At 36.5% G+C, this 25,366-nt stretch overlaps 1 protein-coding gene across 18 annotated transcripts in view; it reads right to left on the bottom strand.

The window, feature by feature from the left end:
- Window positions 1-290: 290 nt before the first annotated feature.
- Window positions 291-25,366, bottom strand: part of NR3C1 (nuclear receptor subfamily 3 group C member 1) — a 488,758-nt gene continuing 463,682 nt past the window's right edge. For 17 of the 18 annotated variants that reach the window (XM_035277201.3, XM_054246578.2, XM_078352754.1 and 14 more), the window contains 5 exons: window positions 21,888-22,166; window positions 20,132-20,276; window positions 17,025-17,155; window positions 4,948-5,105; window positions 291-4,391 (listed from right to left, as the gene is read on the bottom strand). In XM_035277201.3, the coding sequence (XP_035133092.1) occupies window positions 4,239-4,391; window positions 4,948-5,105; window positions 17,025-17,155; window positions 20,132-20,276; window positions 21,888-22,166 (866 nt within the window). In that variant the 3' untranslated portion in view covers window positions 291-4,238. 18 annotated transcript variants of the gene reach the window in all.

Here is a 25,366-nt window from a genome sequence, read left to right on the forward strand (position 1 = left end):
TGAAACAGCTCAGGAGTGAGTTTCTCCTTCCCTTAGTACCCTTTGCAGTAATTGGCACACAACAATTTGAGGCATGGATGGGATAATCTTCAGGTCTTTGGCATCAGGGTTAAGCTTATTCTGAATTTATGCTATATTGACATGTAGACATTGGCACACCGACATTTAAATGCCCAACATATTATCTTAAGTTTCCTGAAGTGGGGGTAACTCTAGTTTCAGTAGAAGAGAAAAGAAATTGGACAATTGGAACTGCACAAGTTCTAAAAAAGCATGTTGGAGTCACATAATGAAAAAGCAGATTTTTTTATTATGATGTTTCTCCATATTTGGCATTGCTGTAAATGGCTAACTAACATTTACTGCCAATTCGGTACAAATGTGTGGTTTGGTAATACCAGAACAGCAAATTTAAATGAAAAAATAAAAGTTAAACATTTCCACACAAGGTTTTACAGTCTGACATTTCACTGCGTAGGTAAAAAGACACTTTTTTTTTTTTAAACTACAGATTATTCAGCATGAATAAAAAACTACAACTTTTATTTTTAAACAGGAGTCACTGGTTTTAATTTTTACACATTTTAAAATTACTGTGATAAAAAATAATGAAAAAGCTTCTTAATAATGCCATACACAGTATAATATAGATTTGTCCCCATTATATAGCATTTGTTTAATATACAAAATAGAATATTGACACACTTGAATCTATATGTAGTTAAGCAAGTTATTTGAGGAGGGTATTTTCATACAGCCTTTCATCAGAAAATAAAATTGTTTCAGACATTTTCTAGAGAGAAGCAAATCCTTTCCTGAAAACCTGGTCACTAATCCTGGGTGGACCAGGTTGCTTGAAAATAGTCTGGGAAATTATGAAACTCCGCCCAAAGGGTTTAAAGTGTCCTCCTTACACTTTTATTTCCCTTCTGACACGGAAACCAGGCACATTAAAAAATACATTCACCTACAGCTGCAGTCGGGGGTGACCAGCCAAGACTGGAATCTCACTGAAGGCTGCCATGTTTCTGGAAGCTTGACAGATCAATGTCTCATTCAGTGGTGATGCAGTTTTTAGGGTTTTTTAAAGGAAACTAAAATGATGAGACTTAGGTGAAACTGGAATTGCTCCCTGACTCTGAATTCTGAAGGGAGCCCGGCTTTCCTTCATGGGCATGCCCAGATCTCGTCCCATGCTAGTTATCCAGCACTTCATAGACACAAATCATGTTAGTTTTCCTTTTGGGGTGGCCAAGTTTCCCTCCCATAGTTTTAGGCATTTTGGTATATATACCCCAAAAGTGTCATGTCCTAAGTGCCTCAGTTCTGCTTGTATAGTGTCCCACAGAATGCCTACAAATACTGAGAAGGTCACTTTTTTTACACCAATAATTAAAAATAAATACTCTCCAGGATTTGATGTGAGTAACCAACTCTTACTGAGGTTACTACAAACTTCAATAGTTTGGGTTGGGATGGCCAGATAACACATACTTGGGACATAAAGCTGCTTTCAAACAGCACCACCGTATCTATTTACACTTAAGTCCATGATTAAACATAATTAAGATGACTTTCTTCTCCCCCATGTATTCTAAAAGGACACAGTTTCTTTTTCCATTTAATGAAAAGCCTCCTATAGTTGTTGAGTATCAGTTGACTTCCTATTGACAACAAAGTGCACATAATCTTTTTTTCACTGAGTTCTATTTTTTGAGCGCCAAGAATGTTGGGATGAAAATCAGATTAATGTGTGAGATGTGCTTTCTGGTTTTAACCACGTAACATTCTACAAACAAACAATATATTTTAGAAGCTCTTTTTGAAACTTAACACTGTCATTGATAAGAATATTCAAGCAGTTTTCTTAGGCACCAAAAATTTATCCAGCTGGGTTACAAACCATATTAAAATATTACATTCCCTTTTAGAGAGCATTCAAAAAGCAAATGATTGTTTTTTATTAAATAATTTCTCCAAAATACTGAAAATAACAAATAACATTCAAAAAGCATTCAAAGAAAACAAAAACATGTTGTCATTTTATTTGGAAATAAACTCTTGTTGTAGGATCGAAAGGAATTATTAGTGTATTGGCAACCTAGAGATTCTGCATTATTTACATACTTCTGGTACCTCTATGCAAACTATTGCCAAACTTCTGAAGCTTCTGTTGTCATTAAACTGTTGGAGGAGGGCTGCATGTGAAAGTAACCCGCTATTAGTTGGTGCCTTTAAGTATGTAAGCACCACCTTTCTGTCTCCTGTTTAACACTTGAGCGCAAGGGGAGATCAAGTAAACTAAACCTGTGCTGACAGACTCACTGTTGGAATGAGAAGGGTGGTCAGAATGGGAGGCAGAGGATGACTTCCTCTGTAATCTCAGTGGGTCAGAGCCTCAGCAACCTTCACTGCACACACGACCAGCCTCCATCTCCCTCTTCCCCTAGAGCAAACTGTTTGTTTGGTTTCTGAGACCATCGCTGCCTGTATGAATGCATGTACAATCTATAAATCATAAAGGTTATCCATCAGCATTTCTTTGACCCCTACAAAAAATATATAACATGTCTTGATAAAACAATCTCATCTAAAAATCATTCTTATTTTACACTATACAAGCTATTTTACAATCATTTTAATAAATTGCATGTAAAGCTGCAGTAGCCCTTCCCTTCCCAGATTAGTGAATACCAATATGATATATATCTGAAACTATAACTAAATATAAAAATATATTAGAAGTTCCATATTTTTAATATTAGATTTTCAGTTTTCTATTACACAAATAATTTGGCCACCTTGAATAGAAATCATATTTCTCGTGGCTTAGTAAATATGTTAAGTTTTGAGTTTACAGAAAGTTGGTAAGGTGCACACAAAAAGGGCTACTACAGCTTCTATTTTGTTTAAAATAATTTTCAACAGTGAAGAAATTCACAGGACTCATGTTAAACTCTATGGCACACATTAGGGATGTGTAGTTTTATAAACATGGATGTCTGACATACAGTTCTAAATCAATCACAAAAATCAGTAGCTGAGCTTTCCTGTACCATCAGGAAAGATTAACCAATTGGTGACAGATGGGAATGTGAAAATGGGTGTCTAGCCATTTTTGATATATTAGAGATTTAGTTTTGGGGTAAAGTTTAGTGACAGGACTGACTTGCTCTGATTAAAGGTCTCTCAGCTGTGTTACAGCTGGTTATCTGGAATCACAACTTTTAAGAAGTTACACAAACTACTTCAAAAGGTCCCGAAAGACAAATAGTTTACCAACTTTCTTGCCATGTAGCCACTGCAAAAATAGGGCAATTAGGTACAGACAGGGCCTCTTGGTAGTTATTTTTTCAATTAGTCTTTTGCAACCATAATCCACAGTTTACCCAGCAGGTGACTGGACTAGGTGCTCTATAACAGTTAGGACGGTTAATCCGCACAACCTATATAATTCTCCACTGAAGCAGATATATACAAAATATGAGCTTTTTTTTTTTTTTTTGACAAGAATACTGGAGATTTGAGTCAATTTTTGTGGTCTTCTGATAGCTGAGTGCCATCAGGTTAGAAGCACCAACCCATTTTCACACAGAAGATTAATGTTTAGAGTTTCTTTAGGAAAGCTATGAACTAGCTGCCCATCTTAAACAGCTGTACAATAACTTGAATAAAAAATTATGTAAGAAAAAAATGAGCAAGCATAGTTCACTAAATATAAAGGAAATTGTTAAAACCAGACAGTAATAGCTATAAAAGGCACAACTTCCCTTTTCTGATATACACTTGTAAACTTTTTTCAGGTTTCCATGCATAAATCAAAATGCTATCCTAACTCTACAGGGGGGAATACACCAAGAGAAAGTCTAGAAAATTTCATCCAGCCAACTGTGAGAAGGTATGAGCAGAAAGTTCATCACACAGACTTTGGGCACTGGTGGTTTAGGTGCCATCCTTCTTTGACAGTGGAGATTACATCCACATATTAAGGTTTCTAATTTCTGGGATACACTAATGAATTTCACTGTCTACTCTCCCATCACAGAAAAGTGATGACTCAATTGCTTCTGTTGCCAAATCTTGGCCCTCTATAAACCACATGTAGTGCGTCTTTAAAACAAAACAACAGACAAAAACAATAAAAAATAAAACAACAAAACCTCTACAGGACAAATTTGATAGTTTGTACAATAAAAGCTATTCAACTTTCTTTAAGGCAACCATTCTTATTAAGGCAGTCACTTTTGATGAAACAGAAGTTTTTTGATATTTCCATTTGAATATTTTGGTAGCTGATTGGTGATGATTTCAGCTAACATCTCTGGGAATTCAATACTCATGGTCTTATCCAAAAATGTTTGGAAGCAATAGTTAAGGAGATTTTCAACCACCTGCAAGAGAAGATGCAGTAATGATTAGGCTTCAAAACTGGTTAGTGGGAGCATCTCATGTTTGTTGCCCTCTATTTAACAAAAATTATCTGGACTAGAATACTACCAATCTCACTGAAATTCCCCAGGTGAAAAATAAGTTTAATTAACTAAAATAAGCACTTATGTATGAAAGACATTTTAAATTTCTTTGATTGTATGTAGAATTATATGGAATTGAGTATTTCATGAATCGCTGTAGTACCATAATTTATGGTACTACATATGAAAGGTACATTATTCTAATTTAATGAATTAATCAAACTTTTTAAAAAGTATAATTAAATTCTGTAAAAAGATGATGATATTATATACACATGACTAGATGAAAGGATATTTCATAATTGGACTTAGGAAAAATGTCTACAAAACTGAAGTTCATAAGTTGAACTCAAACTATCACCAATATCCACAAACTGGGGGCAGGGAGAAGCTGTTGGTATATAATTATATTCACTAATCAAAACAAACTTTGTCCCAGAAAATTCTTATATTTGGCTTTATGTTTGACACTTACTTCATGCATAGAATCCAAGAGTTTTGTCAGTTGATAAAACCGCTGCCAGTTCTGGCTGGAGTTTCCTTCCCTCTTCACAATGGCTTTTCCTAGCTCTTTGATGTAGGTCATTCTAATTTCATCAAATAGCTCTTGGCTCTTCAAACCATCCTTAGGAACTAAAAGGTTACGATGAAGTCAATTAAAGAATTTTCTTTTTCTTTTCTTTTCTTTTTTTTTTTGAGATAGATTAGGTGCTCAATGTGTCACCCAGGCTGGTGTGCAGTGGCACTATCATAGCCCACTGCAGCCACGACCTCCTGCCTGGCTAATTTTTCATGTAAAGACAGGATCTCCCTATATTCCCCAGGCTGGTCTCAAACTCCTGGGCTCAAGCAATCCTCTTGCCTTGGCCTCCCAAAATGCTAGGATTACAAGTATGAGCCACTGTTCCCAGCCAAACAATTTTCTTGCTATAACTTTTCATACATGCAACATGGGCACTTAGACTTAACATTGTCATGTACTCTTTTTTTTTTTTTTTTTGAGACAGAGTTTCGTTTCATTCTTTTTACCCAGGCTGGAGTGCAATGGCGCAATCTCGGCTCACCACAGCCTCTGCCTCCTGGGTTCAGGCAATTCTCCTCCCTCAGCCTCCTGAGTAGCTGGGACTACAGGCACACGCCACCATGCCCAGCTAACTTTCTGTATTTTTAGTAGAGACGGGGTTTCACCATGTTGACCAGGATGGTCTCGATCTCTTGACCTCGTGATCCACCCGCCTCGGCCTCCCAAAGTGTCATGTACTCTTAATGTACTGTAAAATATAAGCATTTTCTCAGGATTAAACTATAGCCAAGAGAAAATACAGGAAAATAAAGAATTGGAGGACTTAATGTTGAGTAAATTAGTTATCTATAAAATGGAACTGGGAATGATACCTTCCTCCCTAGTTCACAAAGCTAGTTGAAATACAGCGATTATATAAGTTAACTTTGACTGTCATTCTGCACTTGAGTTTAATTCTAGTATTGAGATAAATGGCTTCAACAACAATGTTTATTCCAGCAATTACATCTTATCCTATTTGTGCTATCACCAGCTAATTATAACTTTAAAATCAGCATGCAATACATTTTTTTAATGTGTTCACATATTGAGTTGATATGATTCTAACCTAAAAAGAAGTGTGTTTTTTAATGTGGCTTATAGATCTTAATAGGGAACAAATATCTGTCCTTCCTTATGTACATGGATTCTGATTAGTGAAACTAATATAAAAAGTTTTTTGGGGTACATTACTCTTCAAAAATTGGTACTAATGAGGATAAAGAATAGAGGATTACTCATGGTTTCACTTAATCTTGTGGAGATTCTGACTTTTGTAGAGTGCTACATTTTTCGCAGTGTGCTCCTGGTAACTATGGTTAGAGGGAGAAAGGATTCAGTGGTCAAAGTCTGAGAAGAGTTAAATGTTTAATACATATAAGGCAGACTTCTGAATTTCAGGACTTGGAGATATTACCATGCCTTCTCTAGAGAGGGTGAAAGCATGGTTTCTCAAACTGAAGTTTCCCGAACTGAAACTTCACTGCTGTTGACATGTTTAGAAGATGCTGGTATAGAGGAAAACCTATTTTAGGAGCTTTGAGAAATCTTACTTCTTACTTGCCATGTGGACTTGAGTATAACCTCCTTGAACATCTTTCCTGCTCTTTTGTATTTGATTATGATTAGACTTAGACCAATTAATATGTATGAAAATGTTTGATTCCATAAAGCATTACTTGGCACTTCTAAGATGTCAGTATTAATATGAAAGTGGAGACTACTTAATCAGGAATGATAAGGGCATTCTATGGTACCAGTGGGTTAATTTTATACATTACAAATCTAATTATTGCAGAATTGTAAAACAGTGATTGCTTATTTACAGTTGTTTTCCCTGCTGGTTAGTCCTAATTCTAAAAATAACTATGGTGAAGCCCAATTCACTATGTATATAAAAGAATTCCATCCCTTTCAATTTTCTTTTTCATATTGAAATCACTAACATTACATCCTCTTTTGGCAGGAGGAAGTAAGTAGAGCCTGGAATTCCCCTCCTACCGGAAAACTGGACAACTAATTTCAGGTACTAGACAACAAGCAACGCACGATTATGATCCCCAGGAAAAGAGAAACAAGGTAAGCCATGCCTAGCCCAGGAGCAAGAAATCTTAATTCTAAGCCTTTTGCTTGAAAGTAATTATCATACAGCAGTGCAGGGAAAGGGAACCCAGAGTCTAGCACTCTTGCTGTGTTGAGGAGAAAGAGGCTGAAGTTTGGGGAGGCTAAAGCAGCTAGGATGTATGGGTCAGACTACTGGAAAGGAAGGAGGTACACAAAAGTCTCCAGAAATCTGTACACTCTTCAGCTGAATAAATATTTGTGCATACTTAAGGTGAAATCCCTTGAGGCCACACAAGAACAACTTCTGAGAAAAGAAAAATAGTACACAGAGCTCACCTAGAGCTGCGAATCATTTTCTTTTCTCATGGCCAGAGAGGAAAGATCTCATTAAATATGAAGAGAGTAGAGACTGAGGGGCCACATCTTGGAAGGCTAAATTAGTCCCAGAAAAAGGCTATTATAGATCAGTGGTTCTTAAAAGGAAGGGGGAGATTTAGCCTCCAACAGGATATTCGGCAATGTCAGGAGATACAGTAGACAAATCTACCATTATAAACACCTTTGTCTCAGAATAAACAAGACTGAAATTTGACTGGCATTTCTGAAATACTCTACCCAAGAACTGCATTCTTTTCAAGTATACATAGAACATTAATCTAGAACATAAATCTGAATACATTTAGGAGGATTCATACAATGAATACTCTCTGACAAAAATGAAATTAAAATAGAAGTAACAAACATATTTGTAGAAAAACCCAAATGTTTGAAATTGGACATTTAGTACGTTACGGATTCAAGAAGGCATCAACTCATGTCTAAATGTATGGGATGCACTGAACACAGTGCTTTGAAAGTTTACAACAGTAAAAGCTTTTATTAGAAAAGAAAGGTCACTATATATACTTCTACCTTACACTGGTAAGCCAACCAAACACAAGAAAAATGGAAAGGATAAAGAGTAGAAACAGATAATTAAGAATATGCATAAACAACAACAAAATCAATACCAAATTGGTTCTATGAAAACCAGGAAAACTGAAAATCTTTTAGCCAGACTGATAAAAAAAAAAAGCAAGAATATATGAAATACCAATATTAGGAATGAAAGGGAATAGCACTAGAGGTACTGTAGCCATTAGAAGGATATTATGGGAATATTATGAATAACTTTCTACCAATAAATTCAACATTTAGATGAAACAGTTAAATTCCTTCTAAGATGTAAACCAACAAAGCTCACTCAAGAGTAAACAAGTATCAGTAAACATTTGATGAGACTGTACTTGAAAATCTTTCTACAAAACATGCTCCAAACCAAGATGGCTTTGCTGCTGAATTTTACCAGACATTTAAGGAAGAAAGAGTAACAAATTATCAAAACACCAAAGCTATAGAATATATCCCTCCTGAATTTAGACCCAAAATTTTAGTATGATACATTCAGCTCTATGTAAAAAGGATACTATATCATAACCAAATAGGATTTATCCCAGGAATGAAAGTCTAGTCAGTTACTCAAAATTTAAACAGTGTATTATACCATATTAATAGACTAAAAATGAAAAACTATATGATCTTCAGGCACAAAAGCATATAAAAAAGTTTGTTGTTTGCTATTATGAATAATGCTGCTATGAACATGGGCAGTCATTAAAGAACTGCATGGGAAGTCACAAGGGTCAACTATGTATGTTCTCTCTAGGATAGTGATAATAAAAAGAACACACCAAGCTCAGACAAGGATGTAGCAAAGTAGTAGGAATACAGAACAACTAGACAGAAAATCAGCAAAGATACAGAAAACTTGAGTCTATCAATCATCTTGACCTAACTGACATTCATAAAACTCTACTTAATAAAAGCACAGTAAGTTTTTTTCAAGCACTCATAGAACACTCAGGATAGCCCGCATGAAAGTCTCAGAAACCCTGTTAGAGTCATTCAATGTATCTCCCACTTCAATGGAATTAAATCATAAATGAATAGGAAGAAATATGGGAAATCCCCATGTATATAAAAATTAAGCAATATGCTTATAAATAATGGGTCAATGAAAAATATCACGAAGGACATTAGAAAATGAAATGAATGAAAATATATCAAAAATTTATAGCTTTAAACATTTATATAAGAAAAGAAGGTCTCCAACTAATAATGGAAACTTTTACCTTAAACTAGAAAAAGAGGAACAAATTAAATGAAAATCAAGCAGGAAAAAGGAAATAATCAATGACAGAAAACAAAAACAGTGGAGAAAATTAATGAAACCAAAAATAGGTTCTTTGTAAAGATCAACAAAATTGATAAACCTTTAACTAGACTGACCAATAAAAAAAGATCAGACACAAATTATTAAAATCTATGATGAAGGAGGGGACACCACTACAGACTCTACACAATTGAAAGGATTATATTACAAACAACTTTATGCCCAAGTTAGACAACTCAGACAAAATGGCTCATTTCATAGAAACACAAAAATTACAAAACTAAGTCAAGGAAAAATAGAAATTCTGAATAGGCCTATATAACAAATAAGCAAATCTAATTAATAATTAAAAATCTTCCCCAAAAGAAAACACCAGACCCAGATGGTTTCACTGGTGACATATATCAAATATTTAAAGAATAAATAAGATCAAAACTCTACAAACTCTTTAAGAAAACAGAGAATACTTCCCAAGTCATTTTAAGAGGCCAGTACTACCCTGGTAACAAAGCCAGAAAAAAAGGTATCACAAGAAAAGAAAGTTATAGATCAGCATCCTTCATAAAGAGATATAAAAATGGTCAACAGAATATTAGGAAACCAAATTCAAAATATATATGGAAAAGATTAAACACCCTGATCTAGTCAGAAAACTAGATCTTAATCCATTTCCAAACCAGTTTCCTGATTTTGCAAATGAATTTGTATTGGAAGACAAGCATTCATACATAGCTGCTTTTGTGTTATAACAGTAGAATTGAGAAATTGCAACAGGGACTATATGGCCTACAAAAACAATATGTACTGTGAGTCTCTTTACAGAAGAATATTTGTGTAACTATACTTAGTAGTTATTGTTTTTGGAAAGAGGATTTGATGGTTTCCCCGCTCCTCCAAAGCTGAAATTCCTATTCTCTTTCAACAACCGGAAATTGGAAATTTCAGATGTTAATTATTTTCAAATGCATCTATAGATTCAATGCTATCCTCATAAAAATTCCAGGAGACTGTCTGTCTTTGAGATAGAGTCTCACTCTGTTGCCCAGGCTACAGCGCACTGGCATGGTGATGACTCCTGCAGACTTGACCTCCCCCTTCAGCCTCCTGGGTAGCTGGGACTACAGGCATGCCCTACCATGCCTGGCTACTTTTTTTGTATTTTGTGTAGTGACAGGGTTTCACCATTTTGGCCAGGCTGGTCTTGAACTCTTAGGCTCAAGCCATCTCCCTGCCTTGGGCTCTCAAAGTGCTGGGATTACAGGCGTAAACCACCACACCCAGCCCCAAAAGATTTTCTTTTTCAGTATAAGTTGTCAAGCTAATTAAATAATATGTGAAAATGCAAAGAAACTAGAATATCTAAAACAAGAATTTGGAAAAGAACAACAGAGTTGTAGAATTCATATGACCCAATTTCAAGATTTACTGTAATGCTATAGTAATCAATACAGGATGTTATCGGTATGAATATAGGCATATAGATCACTGGGAAAGAAAAGAGTCTGAAAGTAGACCCTTACATATACAAATAACTGACTTTCTACAAAATTGCCAAGTAACTCAATAGGGAAAAGACGGTGCAGTTCTGGAGCAACCAGATATGGATTTTGGGGGAAAAAATGAAGCTTGTCCCTTATCTTGCATCATATACTTAGGTGTATAAGCTGAAACTACAGAATTTTTACAAGAAAACGAATAGTAGAAAATCTTTTTAACTCTGGATTAAGCAAAACTTTCTTAGTACCTAAAGAAAAAAAAATGGACAAACTGGCTTTCCTTAAAATTATACACTGTGGCTCTTTGAAGGACTGTTTGTTAAGAAAATTGTAAATGCAGTCCATTTACTGAAAGAAAATATACAAAACATATATTTAACAAAGGGCTATATTGAGAATATTTGAATAATTCTTATAACTCAGTAAGAAGATAAATAATTCCATTAAAAATGGGCAAAAGATTAAGAGGCACAACACCAAATAAGAAATATAGGTGACCAATAAGCCTATGAAAATATGCTTAATATCTTTAATCCTCAGTATACCTTCAATGAAAGAGGCTTACAGAACCAAGTATTGAGGAGGCTACAGAGCATATCTTAAGTCTCATACATTTTTGGTAAATGTTAACAGTTGTGGAAAAGTTTGGCAGTTTTAAAAATAAACACACACTCAACATATGTCCCAATGATCTCACACCTCGGTATTGATCCAAGAGAGATAAAATGTACATCCATATCCGTATTTTTGTCTGATTAATTAATTTATGAGAAAGGTATAGCAAAATCTCACTATTTTTTAAGATTTATCTAAGTATTCTTGTTCTATGAATTTTCATATTATGTAATTTGAAACTATATATTTAGAATTGCTTTTCCTGGTGACCAAATGCTTTAATGAGTGTTTTGCCTTAACATCTATTTTGTTTGGTAATAATGTAGCTAGCTTCAGTTTTCTTTTGGTCAAAATAGGGGCCAGCAAACTTTGGCCTATGGGCCAAATCCAACTTGCAGCCTATACTGTAAATGAAGTTTTATTGGAACACAGCTGTGCCTGTTCTATTTGAATATTGTCAATGACTGTATTCCTGCCACAAGGGCAGAGTTTAGTAGCTGTGACAGAGACGGTGCAAAGCTAAAAACATTTACCATCTGGCCCTTTACAGAAAAAGTTTGCCATGTCTATACAATGCATAGTTCCTTTTACTTGTAATGCTGTGGTTAAACAATTCGTAGTAGATCCTTTTACTTCAGCCTTTCAATGTCTTTATTCAGATATACCTCTTGTAAATAGCATACATTTGGATTATTTCTAAAATCCTGTCAGATTAGCTTGGAACATTCAGTCCATCCCTACATTTATTTTTGAGAAAGTGTCCCTCTGTCACCCAGGCTGGAGAGCAGTGGCACGATCTTGGCTCACTGCAACCTCCACCTCCCGGGTTCAAGTGATTCTTGTGCCTCGGCCTCCTGAGTATCTGGGATTACAGGCATGCACCACCACACCTGGCTGATATTTTTGAACTTTCAGTAGAGTCAGGGTTTCACCATGTCAGCCAGGCTGGTCTCAAACTCCTGACCTCAAGTGACCTGCCCACCTCAGCCTCCCAAAGTCTGGGATTACAGGTGTGAGCCACCGCACCTAACCCCATCTCTACATTTAAGGAAATTACTGATGTGTTTGAATCTCGTTGTACGACTGTACCTTATCTGTTACTTCCCCTTAACATGCCCTTGTTTATGCACCTTTCTCCCTCCTCTTACATCTTTCATTCTTTTGGATTGTTTTTCTTAGGTATTCCCTTCCCCTGATAGTTTGGTACTTTGCATACCTGATTTCTTAAATTTGAAACTTAAATATATTTAAAGTATATTTAACTTAACTTAGTTCTGCTTTTTAACTCTCAAGGAAATTATTACTGTTGTTATTTTATATGCATAGTAAAAGTCAGTTTAAATGTAGCTACATTATTTACATTATTTACTTTCCTTACTCTTTAGTCATTCTTAAAAATGGGATTACTTTTATTTTTTGAGATGGAGTCTCACTCTGTCACCATGCTGGAGTGCAGTGGCATGATCTCAGCTCACTGCAACCTCCACGTCCTGGGTTCAAGTGATTCTTCTGCCTCAGCCTCCTGAGTAGCTGGGACTACGGGCATGTGCCACCATCTCCAGCTAATTTTTGTTTTTAGTAGAGTTTTACAATGTTGGCCAGGATGGTCTTCATCTCTTGGACCTTGTGATCCTCCCGCCTCAGCCTCCCGAAGGGCTGGGATTACAGGCATGAGCCACTGTGCCTGGCTGGGATTATTTTTCTTTAGCCCAAGTGTATTCTGTAATGAGCAGACAGTGGCAAACTTTATTTTTACCTCCTAGTTAAAAAAATAGGTGATTAGTGTACTTAGACCATTCAAATTTAAAGTGATTATTGATATAGCTGGATTAATGCCTACCATGTTTATAACTGCTTTCTATTCAGTGTATTGCATTTGAGTTTGGGGAGTTTCCTTTTACCTGTCTTCAAGCTCACTGACACTTTGCTTGGCTGTGCCCAGCCTACTGATGAGCCCATCAACATTATTCTGCATTCCCTTACAGCATTCCTTCACATTTATTTTTAGTGTTTCCAACTCTTTGCATACATAATTTCTTGCATGTTGTCTACTTTTTCCGTTGGAGCCTTTAACCTACTAATCATGTACTGTAAATTTTCTATTTGATCACTGAAATATTTGTGTCATATCTGAGGACTGCTTCTGATGCTTGTTTGGTCTCTTGAGACTGTGGGTTTTTTCTTGCCTTTTAGCATGCCTGATAGTTTTTTGTTGAAAGCTAAACATGATATATGAAAACTGAAGTACTTAGACTTTTGGTTTTAGGTTTCATGCTTATCTGGCTAGGAGCTGGACTGTATTTAATGTTTGCTATAGTTGTAGGTAGTAGAGGCTTCAGTTCCCTCTAGTTTCCTTGTTTTTATTTTTATTACTTTTTCTTCTGTTGTCTTTGGGTTTCCTAAGAACTCCTTAAATAGCTTGTGTCTTGCAGCTCTCTCAGCTGTAATACACTGTTATTTTATCCTGTAGCCCTGTTTATTTGATGGTAAGGTGTTGGGGAAGGGGAGGTGAATGAAGTGTATGATTAAATCACATTTCTTTTAGTGGGTCTAAATCTCTGGACTATGACTTTCAGAAATGAGACAAGAAGGCTAAGACAGGGCTAGAATTCTCTATCTGCCCTTTCCCCAGGTCACATAAGGCCCTGTTGAATTAGTTTTCCTTAAAGGGTGGGCCTTTGTTGTAAACATTCTCCTACATATTTCCAAATTTTACCTTCCCCTTCTACCAGAAATAAGAGGGAATTTTTCTCACATCTTCACCATAAGAACCTCATTGAGTTTCTGAAAGTTAGAAATTTTATGGGGTAAACCCAAGAAATTGCAGGAAACCCCCACTAAGACTGGGTCCCTGGGAGTTTTTAACTCTCAAACTAGTCCTCACTCAGCCTCCGGCAATTCCTGAAAATTACCATAGTCTTCCTGGCTTCTGTGGCATCTTTTCCCAGTAAGCTGACCTTGGCTGTGTTTCTCTGTATTTGCCTGTTCTTCCAGATGAGATGGTGGTTTGCCCTATGACCTCCATTCTCTGAGGGACCTAAGAAAAGTCATTGCCTTTCCAGCTTCTATAGCTTTGTTGCAATTTTCCTGTTGTGATTTTCAGTATCTACAGATTTCCCTTGTGGTTTATATACAAAAACATATACATACTCATTAAAAACAACTGTATTCTGGCTGATTTTTTCAGATATACATTTCAAGTGTTTCTTTAAATGTGTCCAATCTGCTTTTAGATCCATCCTCAGCTCTTTCAATTGCGCTTATATTTCCATCCCTTCTTACATTTGCATCCTTTGTTTTTTAACTTACTAAATATAGAGAACCAGCCCAAATGCCTATCAATCAATGAGTGGATTAAGAAAATGTGGTATATATATACCATGGAATACTCGGTCATAAAAAGGAACAAAATAATGGCATTTGCAGCAACCCGGATGGAATTGGAGACCATTATTATAAGTGAAGTAACTCAAGAATGGAAAACCAAATATTGCATGTTCTCACTTAAAAGAGGGAGCTAAACTATGAAGATGCAAAGGCATAAGAATGATATAATGGATTACACATTGAGTACAGTGTACAATGCTCGGGTGATGGATGCACCAACTCTTAGAAATCACCACTAAAGAACTTATTCATGTAACCTAACACGACCTGTTCCCCCCAAAACCTATTGAAATTATTTTTAAAAAGATTATAAACCTGAAAAACAAACCCTCCAACTTACTAATTTACCAGGTTTTACAAATGGCCTCAAAGAGCAAGTTGGCTTGAGTTCCACTTATCTCTGTGGGTTCCTGCCTTCACTTGGTTCTTAAATTTTTTAGTCTAGCATTTTTGGTGGGAGGTTATAGTACCTGTTCCAGTAGTCCATCAGAGTATAAGTCTATATCTTAAGGTATATATTTCCATCCTTATGATTCTATTATTTTTTGAAAAGTAGATCTTGTGATAGATACTAGGCCAATTTACTTTTTCTTATTATTTACAATGAAAAAAATTATATAGCTCAATTAGGCTGGCATGTGTACAATAGAAACCATATATATATTTTTAAACTAATAAGGTTGTTTGTTAGTATCCAGGCACTGAATTGTACTTCATGGTATCAATCAAAGTTATGATCAGAACTTTAACTGCTTAATCACTTCTTTAGCAAGTATACTGCTCCAGGTAATATTAAACATGTCTCTAGCAATGATCCTTACTGGGTTCTCTTGCCTTGACTGAAATATTATTAATACTTCTTATATCCATTAACATAAAACAACTTTTTGTTGAGTAAAAATAATATGAATGCATTAAGACAAATGTGTGCTTTGGAAATGTTTAAATAGTTATAAAAGGGTTAAATGCAGTCACAGTCTTGTGCAACAGCCATAGCTTAGTTATTTGGCAACTAGGAAACCACAGTTACTAATGGAATTAAGACTTAAAAAAATTGCAAATGTACTCATTTGTATATGAAAGAGGTATTCACCCATTAACTCGGTTAATAAACATTGACATGTAATTTTTACGGCAAATGGCCTAAGGTTTATAATACCAACTAGTTCATAGAGTTTTGTTTCTTTTTAAAGACTTTCTTTTAGAGCAGTTTTAAGTTCACAGCAAAATCGGGAGGAAGTTACAGAGATTTCTCATATACCTCCTATCCTATACATCATGACCCAAAGTCCACAGTTGAGGGCTCACACTTGGTGGTGGACATTTCTTTGGGTTTGGACAAATGTATAACAACATGTTTCTACCATTATGGTATCATATGAAGTATTTTCAATGCCGTAAAAATCCTCTGTGCTCTGCAAGTTTATCCCTCCCTTCCTTCTAAACCCTGGAAACCACTGTTTTTTTTTCTTTTCTTTTCTGTCTTCACAGTTTTGCCTTTTATGGAATGTTATATAGTTGGAATTACACAATATGTAGCCCTTTCAGATGAGCTTTTTTCACTTAGTAATATGCATGTAAGGTTCCTCCATGTGTTTTCATGGCTTGATAGCTCCTTTCTTTTTAGTCCTGAATAGTATTCCATCATCTGGAGGTATCATAGTTTATCACTTCACCTACTGAAGGACATCTCTGTCTTTGCTAGCAAAAAAGTAATCTCACAGAAGTTTGTTTTATAAACTCTTGTTGCCATTTTCTTGACAGTGAATCTCTGACAATTGAGCTCCAATGCTATGTTAACCAATCCCCCAAGAGTAATTAAGCATACCTTTTCTAGGATACATCTTTTTCTCCCATAATTTCTTATACATGCTAACACTTATTAGGTAACTAAATTTTTTAACCAAATAACAGTGTAGGAGACAAATAAAATCACTGTAGTTGGCTTTCTTTTTCCATGTCTTCCCATGATCAAAAGATCAAAGGAAGGAAGGAGAAAAAAGTCTATACCGATTCCAATCAACAGAGATCCCTATATGCAGCTCATATACCTCTCTATTCTGCGATACCTAATTTGTCTTACAAAAATCATCTGACTAGTAGGAAATAACAGTAGACTTGGTAAAATTATTAGTACTAAGTATATAAATTAATCTTTGTTTCTAGACTATCATATTTCATGCTTTTGACATAAAGTGAAAAGGTGGTCTACTAACCTGAAGAGAGAAGCAGTAAAGTTTTCATACAGAGATACTCTTCATAAGATACCTGAAGCCTGTGTAACTCAGAGGAAACATACAGCATATGTTTACATTGGTCGTACATGCAGGGTAGAGTCATTCTCTGCCTGTGAAAGATAAATAGCAGGGTAGTAGTTAGAAATAGTGCTACTTCCCTCCCCAAAAGCACATACTTTTGTTTTGTTTTGCAAAACTATGAACTCATAAAGAAAAACAAGTATTGCAATAATAATATTGCTAATTCCTTATAAAATCTGAATTTTGGAGAACTTCCCTTAAACTTCTTCTTGGATCATGGCTATTTAAGGAGACTAATGAATAATTTAATGTAACAGTGGAAACATTATTTTCTATCGCATTCCATGAATTATTATTTGATGAAAATGTTTAGAATTCTTATAGAACTGTATTACTAGTTGCTCATTTAAATCAAGGTTTATCACTTGAATATGCTCAATTAGACAACACAGTTTTAGGTCCTACACACTTGATTTTTAAAGGTAAATTTTTCACCACATTCTATTCTAAAGACAAAAATGTGTGACACTTTTCACTGTTATGCAGAGGGCCAGACCTAAATCCTGATTCTAGACTTCTGATACTCAAAATCTGCCTCTGACAGGCATATGCCTTAATATTATTTAAAGGTACCAAACCAATTCTCATAATGACTATGATTCTGAATAGTCATTACACATCTATGATTTTCAAATAGATCTCTAAAGTGTCTTGACTTTTGAATTGACACTAAGAGCTTGAAACTGGGCACAGTTCACAGCTTTAAAAATGCTTCAAGATTTTTTTTTTAAGTTTCTGACAGAAAGTGATCTTGGACTTAACAACAAGAAGTTATTTTTCTCTACTGAAGATGTGGTTTATGTCTTTATGTAAAATGAATCAGACACAAATTATATGCTGCCAACACGATCACAGGCTCTTCAAAGGCACCTCCCCAATCCTTAATAGCAAGCACTCCTTTTCTGGGAGCCACCTTTTTCCTTTAGTTTCTTGTACATGGTTGTACTCCCTAACTGAAAATTTCAACAAAGTTATAGTGTAGTAGAATAAGTAAAAGCTCATTCTTGTTAGCTGTAAAAACAACTAACATTTTTCTCCGACAACATTCTGACCTAAGGGCATCCATGAGAGACTGTTTTACAGCTCTATAGAGGGTTAGAACTTGAATACACACTTTCTGATACACAAAATCTGCCTGTCACAGACACCAGAGCAGTATGGAAGCATCGTAGGCTAAGAAAAAAGGAGTGGAGGGCTGGGTGCAGTGGCTCATGCCTATAATCCCAACACTTTGGGAGGCCAAATTGGGTGGATCACTTGAGGTCAAGAGTTCAAGACCAGCCTGGCCAATATGGCAAAACCCCATCTCTACTAAAAATACAAAAAACTAACCGGGCATGGTGGGGCATGCCTGTAATCCCAGCTATTCAGGAGGCTGACGCAGAGAATTGCTTGAAGCCACGAGGTGGAGGTTGCCATGAGCCAAGATCACGGCACTGCGCTCCAGCCTGGGTGACAGAGTGAGACTCATTTAAAAAAAAAAAAAAAAGGTGGAGGACTGATCATCATCTTATATGCAGCAGCATATGAACACAAGAATGGGAAGTAAATATCCCTTCATGAAAATGAAACTAACGTAAATCTGTTGAGGAAAGAAATAAGGAATGTATGTGGCATGATCAGATTATGCTGTGACTGCTGAAATCTAAATCTGAATGCCCTAATAGAAACTCTAAATTAGGTTAGGAAGGATAAGTTCGTGTTTCATATAAATCTGTTTATGCTTTTAATTCCACTTAAAAGCCTTCAAATTGCATGTTAGAAAGTGACTAAAAAATAAATACTGCCAACATGGTATTTCTTAAACAGCATGGTAGGATTCTGAAATGAATAATAATGTCTTGAGTTTCTCCAGAAACTAAATATATTTACCAGTTAATTTAAAATTGGCTCAAACTACCTAATCTTGTTACATTGTGATGCAGTAGTTTGAACAATCCTTTTGTTGGCAATAGGTTAGTCAAGGTGACTTCTGTTTTTTATACAAACACGAATCTTCATTTTTTGTTCTTCTTAGACCACGGGTATGTGTGTGTGAACTTCCTGTTTACATTCTACTAAGAGCAATAAGCTAGGGCTATGAAAAGTAATAACACAAGGTAGAAAGTGAGAAGAGCTAGGATGTGACTTCCCTGCCGTGTATCTGGTGATGTGAACACCAACAGTCTAAGACTATGCTCGAAGAAGGGAAGGGAATGAAGAGTATGTGAAGGAAAACAACAGGAGAGGAAGTGAGGTGAGGTTCTGGAAAGGCTGAAATCATGCAGAGTATATACTAGAGGGTCAGTGGGAAGACACTGAAGACAGTCTGTGTCCTAGAGAGAGATGTGATGCAGTCAGACTGTGTTTGAGGAAGCAAACATTAGCCAACATGATGAAGATTACACTGGAGGTAAAAACTAGTGAGGAAACAACTGCAATGAGGTAAGGGGAAATGGATACCTGAAATATTTCACAGATACAGGAATAAGCACAGAGGATAAGAGAATAGCCGATTTATAAAATCCTAAAGGCTTGGTCTTCTCTCAGTTCAACAAAACAAACTTGTTCCCATATTCTTAAGCCACAGATACTGGGTGAGCCTTGCCATACAAAGAGATATCTCTTGTGTCTGGGTCCATATGTCCCACCCCATCAGCCTAGATATCCTCATCTGCAATTGTCGCCACTGAATCCACATGAGTTTTATCATGGTTTTTCTTTCTGGAGTAGGATTATGAAAGTTAGATTTCTTGTTGCTTGTAACAGACTTTACTAACCTCAGAGATGCTGTTAAATACCCTTAAACATGGCCTGGGACAGTAATAATGCCACATGTACATCTGCTCTACATTACACTTGTCCTGCCCTAAGCACTCATAACTCTCTTTCTAGTTTGCCTAGTTCCTAGATACCCAGTAGGATTGAATCAGTCCTGAATTATCACAATAGCAGTCCATCAGGAAAACATCAGCTGGTTAAAAATACCCTATGAATTCAGGGAAAATGACTCACATACAACTTACTCATTAATAATCAGATCAGGAGCAAAACACAGTAGGTTTGAACTTGCTTGTCTATATGATCTCCACCCCAAGGCAAATGCCATAAGAAACATCCAGGAGTATTGCAGTAGGGTCATTTGGTCATCCAGGTGTAAGTTCCTGAAACCTGAATTAGGAGAAATAAAGGTATAAGGCAACACTCTAAGAAGATCATCTCTATGGGAATTGCCAAAGAGCAATGAGATCATTTAGTCCTGTCAAAACAAGGGGGCCCCTAACAGAAAAAGGAAACTAAATGCTAGGTAGACAAAGTTTTCCTCTGTCATCTGATACTTTTAAGACTGAAACCCTCTGTGCTTGTTTTATTTTGTTTTAGATAGTCTTGCTCTGTCACCCAAGCTGGAGTGCACCCTCTCAGCTCACTGCAACCTCTGCCTCCCAGGTTCAAGTGATTCTTGTGCCTCAGCCTCCCAAGTAGCTGGGAATACAATGGTGTACTACCATGCTTGGCTAATTTTTGTAATTTTAGTACAGATGGGGTTTCGCTATGTTGGCCAGCCTGGTCTCGAACTCCTGATCAAGTGATCCACCCACCTTGGCCTCCCAAAGTGCTGGGATTACAAGCATGAGCCACTGTACCCAGCCCCCTCTGTGCTTTTTAATAGCTTTCAGTGTTAAAAAAAATAAGTAGCCAGTTTTGTCACCTTTGTCTGCTTAAGTAAACATGAACTCAATAGTAAAATAGTAAAATAGAAAGCCAAAATTCTTGGCTTGGCAGTTACCAGTGACTGGAAAGGGTAGTGGTGAAGGGGATGAAGGGAGATTTGTTGAAGGGTGCAAAAATACAGTTAGAAGAAATAAGTTCTACAGAATGTCTACAGTTACAATAATTTATTATACATTTTCAAAATAGTTAGAAGATTTGGAATGTTTCCCAAATGTTTGAGGTGATGGGTATCCCAATTACTCTGATTTGATCCTTACAAACGTTCTATGCTTCTATCAAAATATTACATGTACCCCGTAAATAGAAATACATACAATAAATATGTACAACTATTATGTATTGATTTTTAAAAATAGAAAGGAATCCTGGCTTGAGATATTAATCAACAAGTTAAGTAAAATGTTTGCTCTAGCCACACCTCTTTCCCCTTTAATAAAACAAGGATGACAGGTTACTTTCTTGTTCTGTCCCTATTTGTGTGAACACAAGCTTGTCAATTCCCTTTATCATTAAAGTTAGAGCTGACACTGACATTGACCTCTGCTCTTCCACACCAAATTCCAATAGGGGAACTACTTTTATTTAAAATTATCTTTAAAATTACATTCAATGTGTAGCATTTCATTTAGTGAAGACTTAAAATCATTCTACTTTAGTACAAATTTTGACAGAGTCAGCACACTTGATGTTTACTAATTTTACAAACATCCTGATTTTAAAAAGGGCCACACTGAAGCAAAACAATTGGAATTAACTAAAAACATTTTCTTTCCCCAAACTTCAGTGTAAAAGTCCTGTAACTTGAGTTCTGATTATTACATCATCCTATGTGAAATTACCATAATGATTTGTAAAAGAGGGAGGAACGTACATGTTTGATTATAAACTCCCTATTACCTGTATTCATCTGACTCTCCACTTCGTAGTTTCCAGAACTGAGTAAGGGAAACAAGATAAGCCATGGGCTCAGGATGATAAAAAAGCTGAAGTGTTTTTGCTGAAGAAAACACAAAAGTTTATATGGTTGCTCTTTTATCTTTTGCATCTTACCTGGTATCGCCTTTGCCCATTTCACAGCTGCAATCACTTGCCGCCCTCCTAACATGTTGAGCGTGGTCATGATCCTCCAAGTTGAGTCTGGAACAGTGCTGTCATAACCTGCATACAACACCTCAGGTTCAATAACCTCCAACAGTGACACCAGGGTAGGGGTGAGTTGTGGCAACGTTGCAGGAACTATTGTTTTGTTAGCAGGATTTTCAGAGGTTTCTTGTGAGACTCCTGTAGTGGCCTGCTGAATTCCTTTTATTTTTTTCTTTGTTTTTCGAGCTGTGGGTATTTTAAAAAATACATAAAAATGAATTGTAATGGGAAGGTCTGTGCTACATAGTCAAGAAGTATTTTTACTTTCTAAAACTATTGGGAGAAATATTTTATTTAGCATTTATGATAAAATGACATGGACGAGGAGAAAAAAACTTTTTTTTTTTCTGAAAGCAAAGGATCCAGAGGAAAATTTTGCTTACAAATAGGCCAGAAACTGCATTATAGTTATGGCTTATACAAAGTATAAGGCATACAAACTATTATAACAGTATGTTAAAACAATCTGAGTAAATCACTTTTGTAAATTCTACAAATTATTTTTTTGTCTCACTTTCACTCCAAATGCAACAATTTCATTGGTTATATAAGGCAAATTATTCTAAATAATAAACTAAAAGAAATTAAGCTTGTAATAATGATTACAAACTGTGGTTTAAGATTAAATCATGGTAGTATATATCATGAAGAGAATTATACTATTTTCACTTGTTCAAAGCCACTTATTAAGATAGGAAGATGACAATAGCAGATTACATGCTAAAAACAGTATTAGTTCTAACAGTAGAAAAATCTACTTTTCACCTTTACATAGGTACTTACATAGATACTGCTTGGGAGTAAACAGTAGACAAGGATGCCCTCTCTTACCACACCTATTCAATATAGTATTGGGAATTCTAGCCAAGCAATCAGGCAAGAAAAAGAAATAAAGGGTATTGAATTAGGAAAGGAGGAAGTCAAATTGTCTCTATATGCAGACGACATGATTGTATATTTAGAAGACCCTATCATTTCAGCCCAAAATCTCCTTAAACTGATAAGCAACTTCAGCGAAGTCTCAGGATACAAAATCAATGTGCAGAAATCACAAGCATTCCTATACACCAATTACAGACTAACAGCCAAATCGAGAGCAAACTCCGATTCACAATTGCTACAAAGAGAATAAAATACCTGGGAATACAACTAACAAAGAAAGGATGTAAAGGATCTTTTCAAGAACTACAAACCACTGCTTAAGGAAATAAGAGTGGACACAACCAGATAGAAAAAAATCCCATGCTCATGGTTAGGAAGAATCAATATTTTGAAAATGGCCATACTGCCCAAAGTAATTTACAGATTCAATGCTATCCCCATCAAGCTACCATCGACCTGCTTCACAGAACTGGAAAAGAACCACTTTAAATTTCATATGGAACTAAAGAGAGCCTGCATAGCAAAGACAATCCAAAAACAAAAGAACAAAGCTGGAAGCATCACACTACCTGACTTCAAACTATACTACAAGGCTACAGTAATCAAAACAGCATGGTACTGCTACCAAAACAGAAATATAGCCCAATTGAACAGCATTAAGATTGATGGTGCTTTTCTGCCCAGGAATCTCTGGTCTGGCTTCCTTCTTGAGTCCGTCCTTCAATCAGCTGACTAGGCGACTCTGCCTTCCCAGAGCTCCAAATGTCGGCCAAAAGGGGACCCAGTCCCGTTTACTCTGCACCAAGAACCACCGTGTCAGCTACAAGAGTCGTGCTGGTGACCTGTGGGGCTCCTCTCTACATGCTGTCTCTATATGCAGATGACATGATCTTAATGCTACAAATTTACAACCATCTGATCTTTGACATAAATAAACTCTTTAAACAACCAGAAGTATCCCACCAGAATCTAGATCCAAAATCACAGAATGTACTTTGTTGACAATGTAAAGAGAACATACATGTCCTAAATTAATACACTGAAATGGTACTGTGAAAACCTCAATTAACCATAACATTAAAGGGTTTAGAATGCATATATATATATTTTTGAGACAGTCTTGTCCTGTCGCCCAGGCTGGAGTGCAGTGGCACAATCTTGGCTCACTGCAACCCCGGCCTCCCAGGTTCAATCCCACCATCAACCTCCGCCTCCTGAGTAGCTGGGATTACAGGCACACACTACCATGCCCAGCTAATTTTTGTATTTATAGTAGAGAAGGGGTTTCACAGGATTAACAAATCGAGAGAGATCCAAGATGGCTGATCACTAGCAGCTCGGGATTGTAGCTTCCAGTGAAAGCACAGAGAACGAGAGGATACCACACTTTCAGATGAATTTTTGTTGCTCACAGACCAGGAGATTCCCAGCAGAGGAGCCCCACGGGTCACCAGCGTGACTCTTGTGGCTGGCACGGTGGTTCTTGGTGCAGAGTAAATGGGACTGGGTCCCCTTTTGGCCGACATTTGGAGCTCTGGGAAGGCAGAGTCGCCTATTCAGCTGATTGAAGGACGGACTCAAGAAGGAAGACAGACCAGAGGTTCCCGGGCAGAAAAGCACCATCAATCTTAACGTTGCTGTTTTAGCCGGCACAGTGGTTGCTCAGATTCCGGCGCTGGGAATCATCAAGTTGGACATCCACTCAGAAACCTAATTAGAAAGTCAGTAATTACAAAGATGACAGATGGATAAATTTATAACAAAGGGAAGAAACAAGCCTAAAAAGGCTGAGAATACCCAAAATCAGAATGCCTCTCCATCTACATGAGATCACAGTTCCTCATTAGCAACAGAACAAGGTCTGATGGAGAAGTGTGTTCCATGAACAGAAGTAGGATTCAGAAGGTGGATGATAAGAAACTTCTGGGAGTTAAAAGAACTCGTTCTAACCCAATGCAAAGAAACTAAGAACTTTAAAAAAAGGTTTGAGGAAATGCTAACGAGAATAGACAATATAGAGAGGAATATAAGTGAATTAATGGAGTTGAAAAACAACACGAGAACTTCGCGAAGTATGCACAAGTTTTAACAGCCGAATTGATCAAGCAGAAGAAAGGATATCAGAGGTCGAAGACCAATTTAATGAAATAAAATGAGAAGACAAGATTAGAGAAAATAGGATAAAAAGGAATGAGCAAAGTCTCCAAGAAATATGGGACTATGTGAAAAGACCTAATCTTCGTTTGATAGGTGTACCTGAATGCGACGAAGAGAATGAATCCAAGCTCGAAAATACTCTTCAGGGTATTATTCAGGAAAACTTTCCCAACCTAGCAAGGCAGGCAAATATTCAAGTCCAGGTAATACAGAGAACACCACAAAGATATTCCTCAAAAAGAGCAACCCCAAGGCACATAATCGTTAGATTCACCAGGGTTGAAATGAAGGAGAAAATACTAAGGGCAGCCAGAGAGAAAGGTCAGGTTACCCACAAAGGGAAGCCT

This window comes from Callithrix jacchus, chromosome 2 (assembly GCF_049354715.1).
Source record: "Callithrix jacchus isolate 240 chromosome 2, calJac240_pri, whole genome shotgun sequence".
In the NCBI taxonomy this organism is placed as follows: Eukaryota; Metazoa; Chordata; class Mammalia; order Primates; family Cebidae; genus Callithrix; species Callithrix jacchus.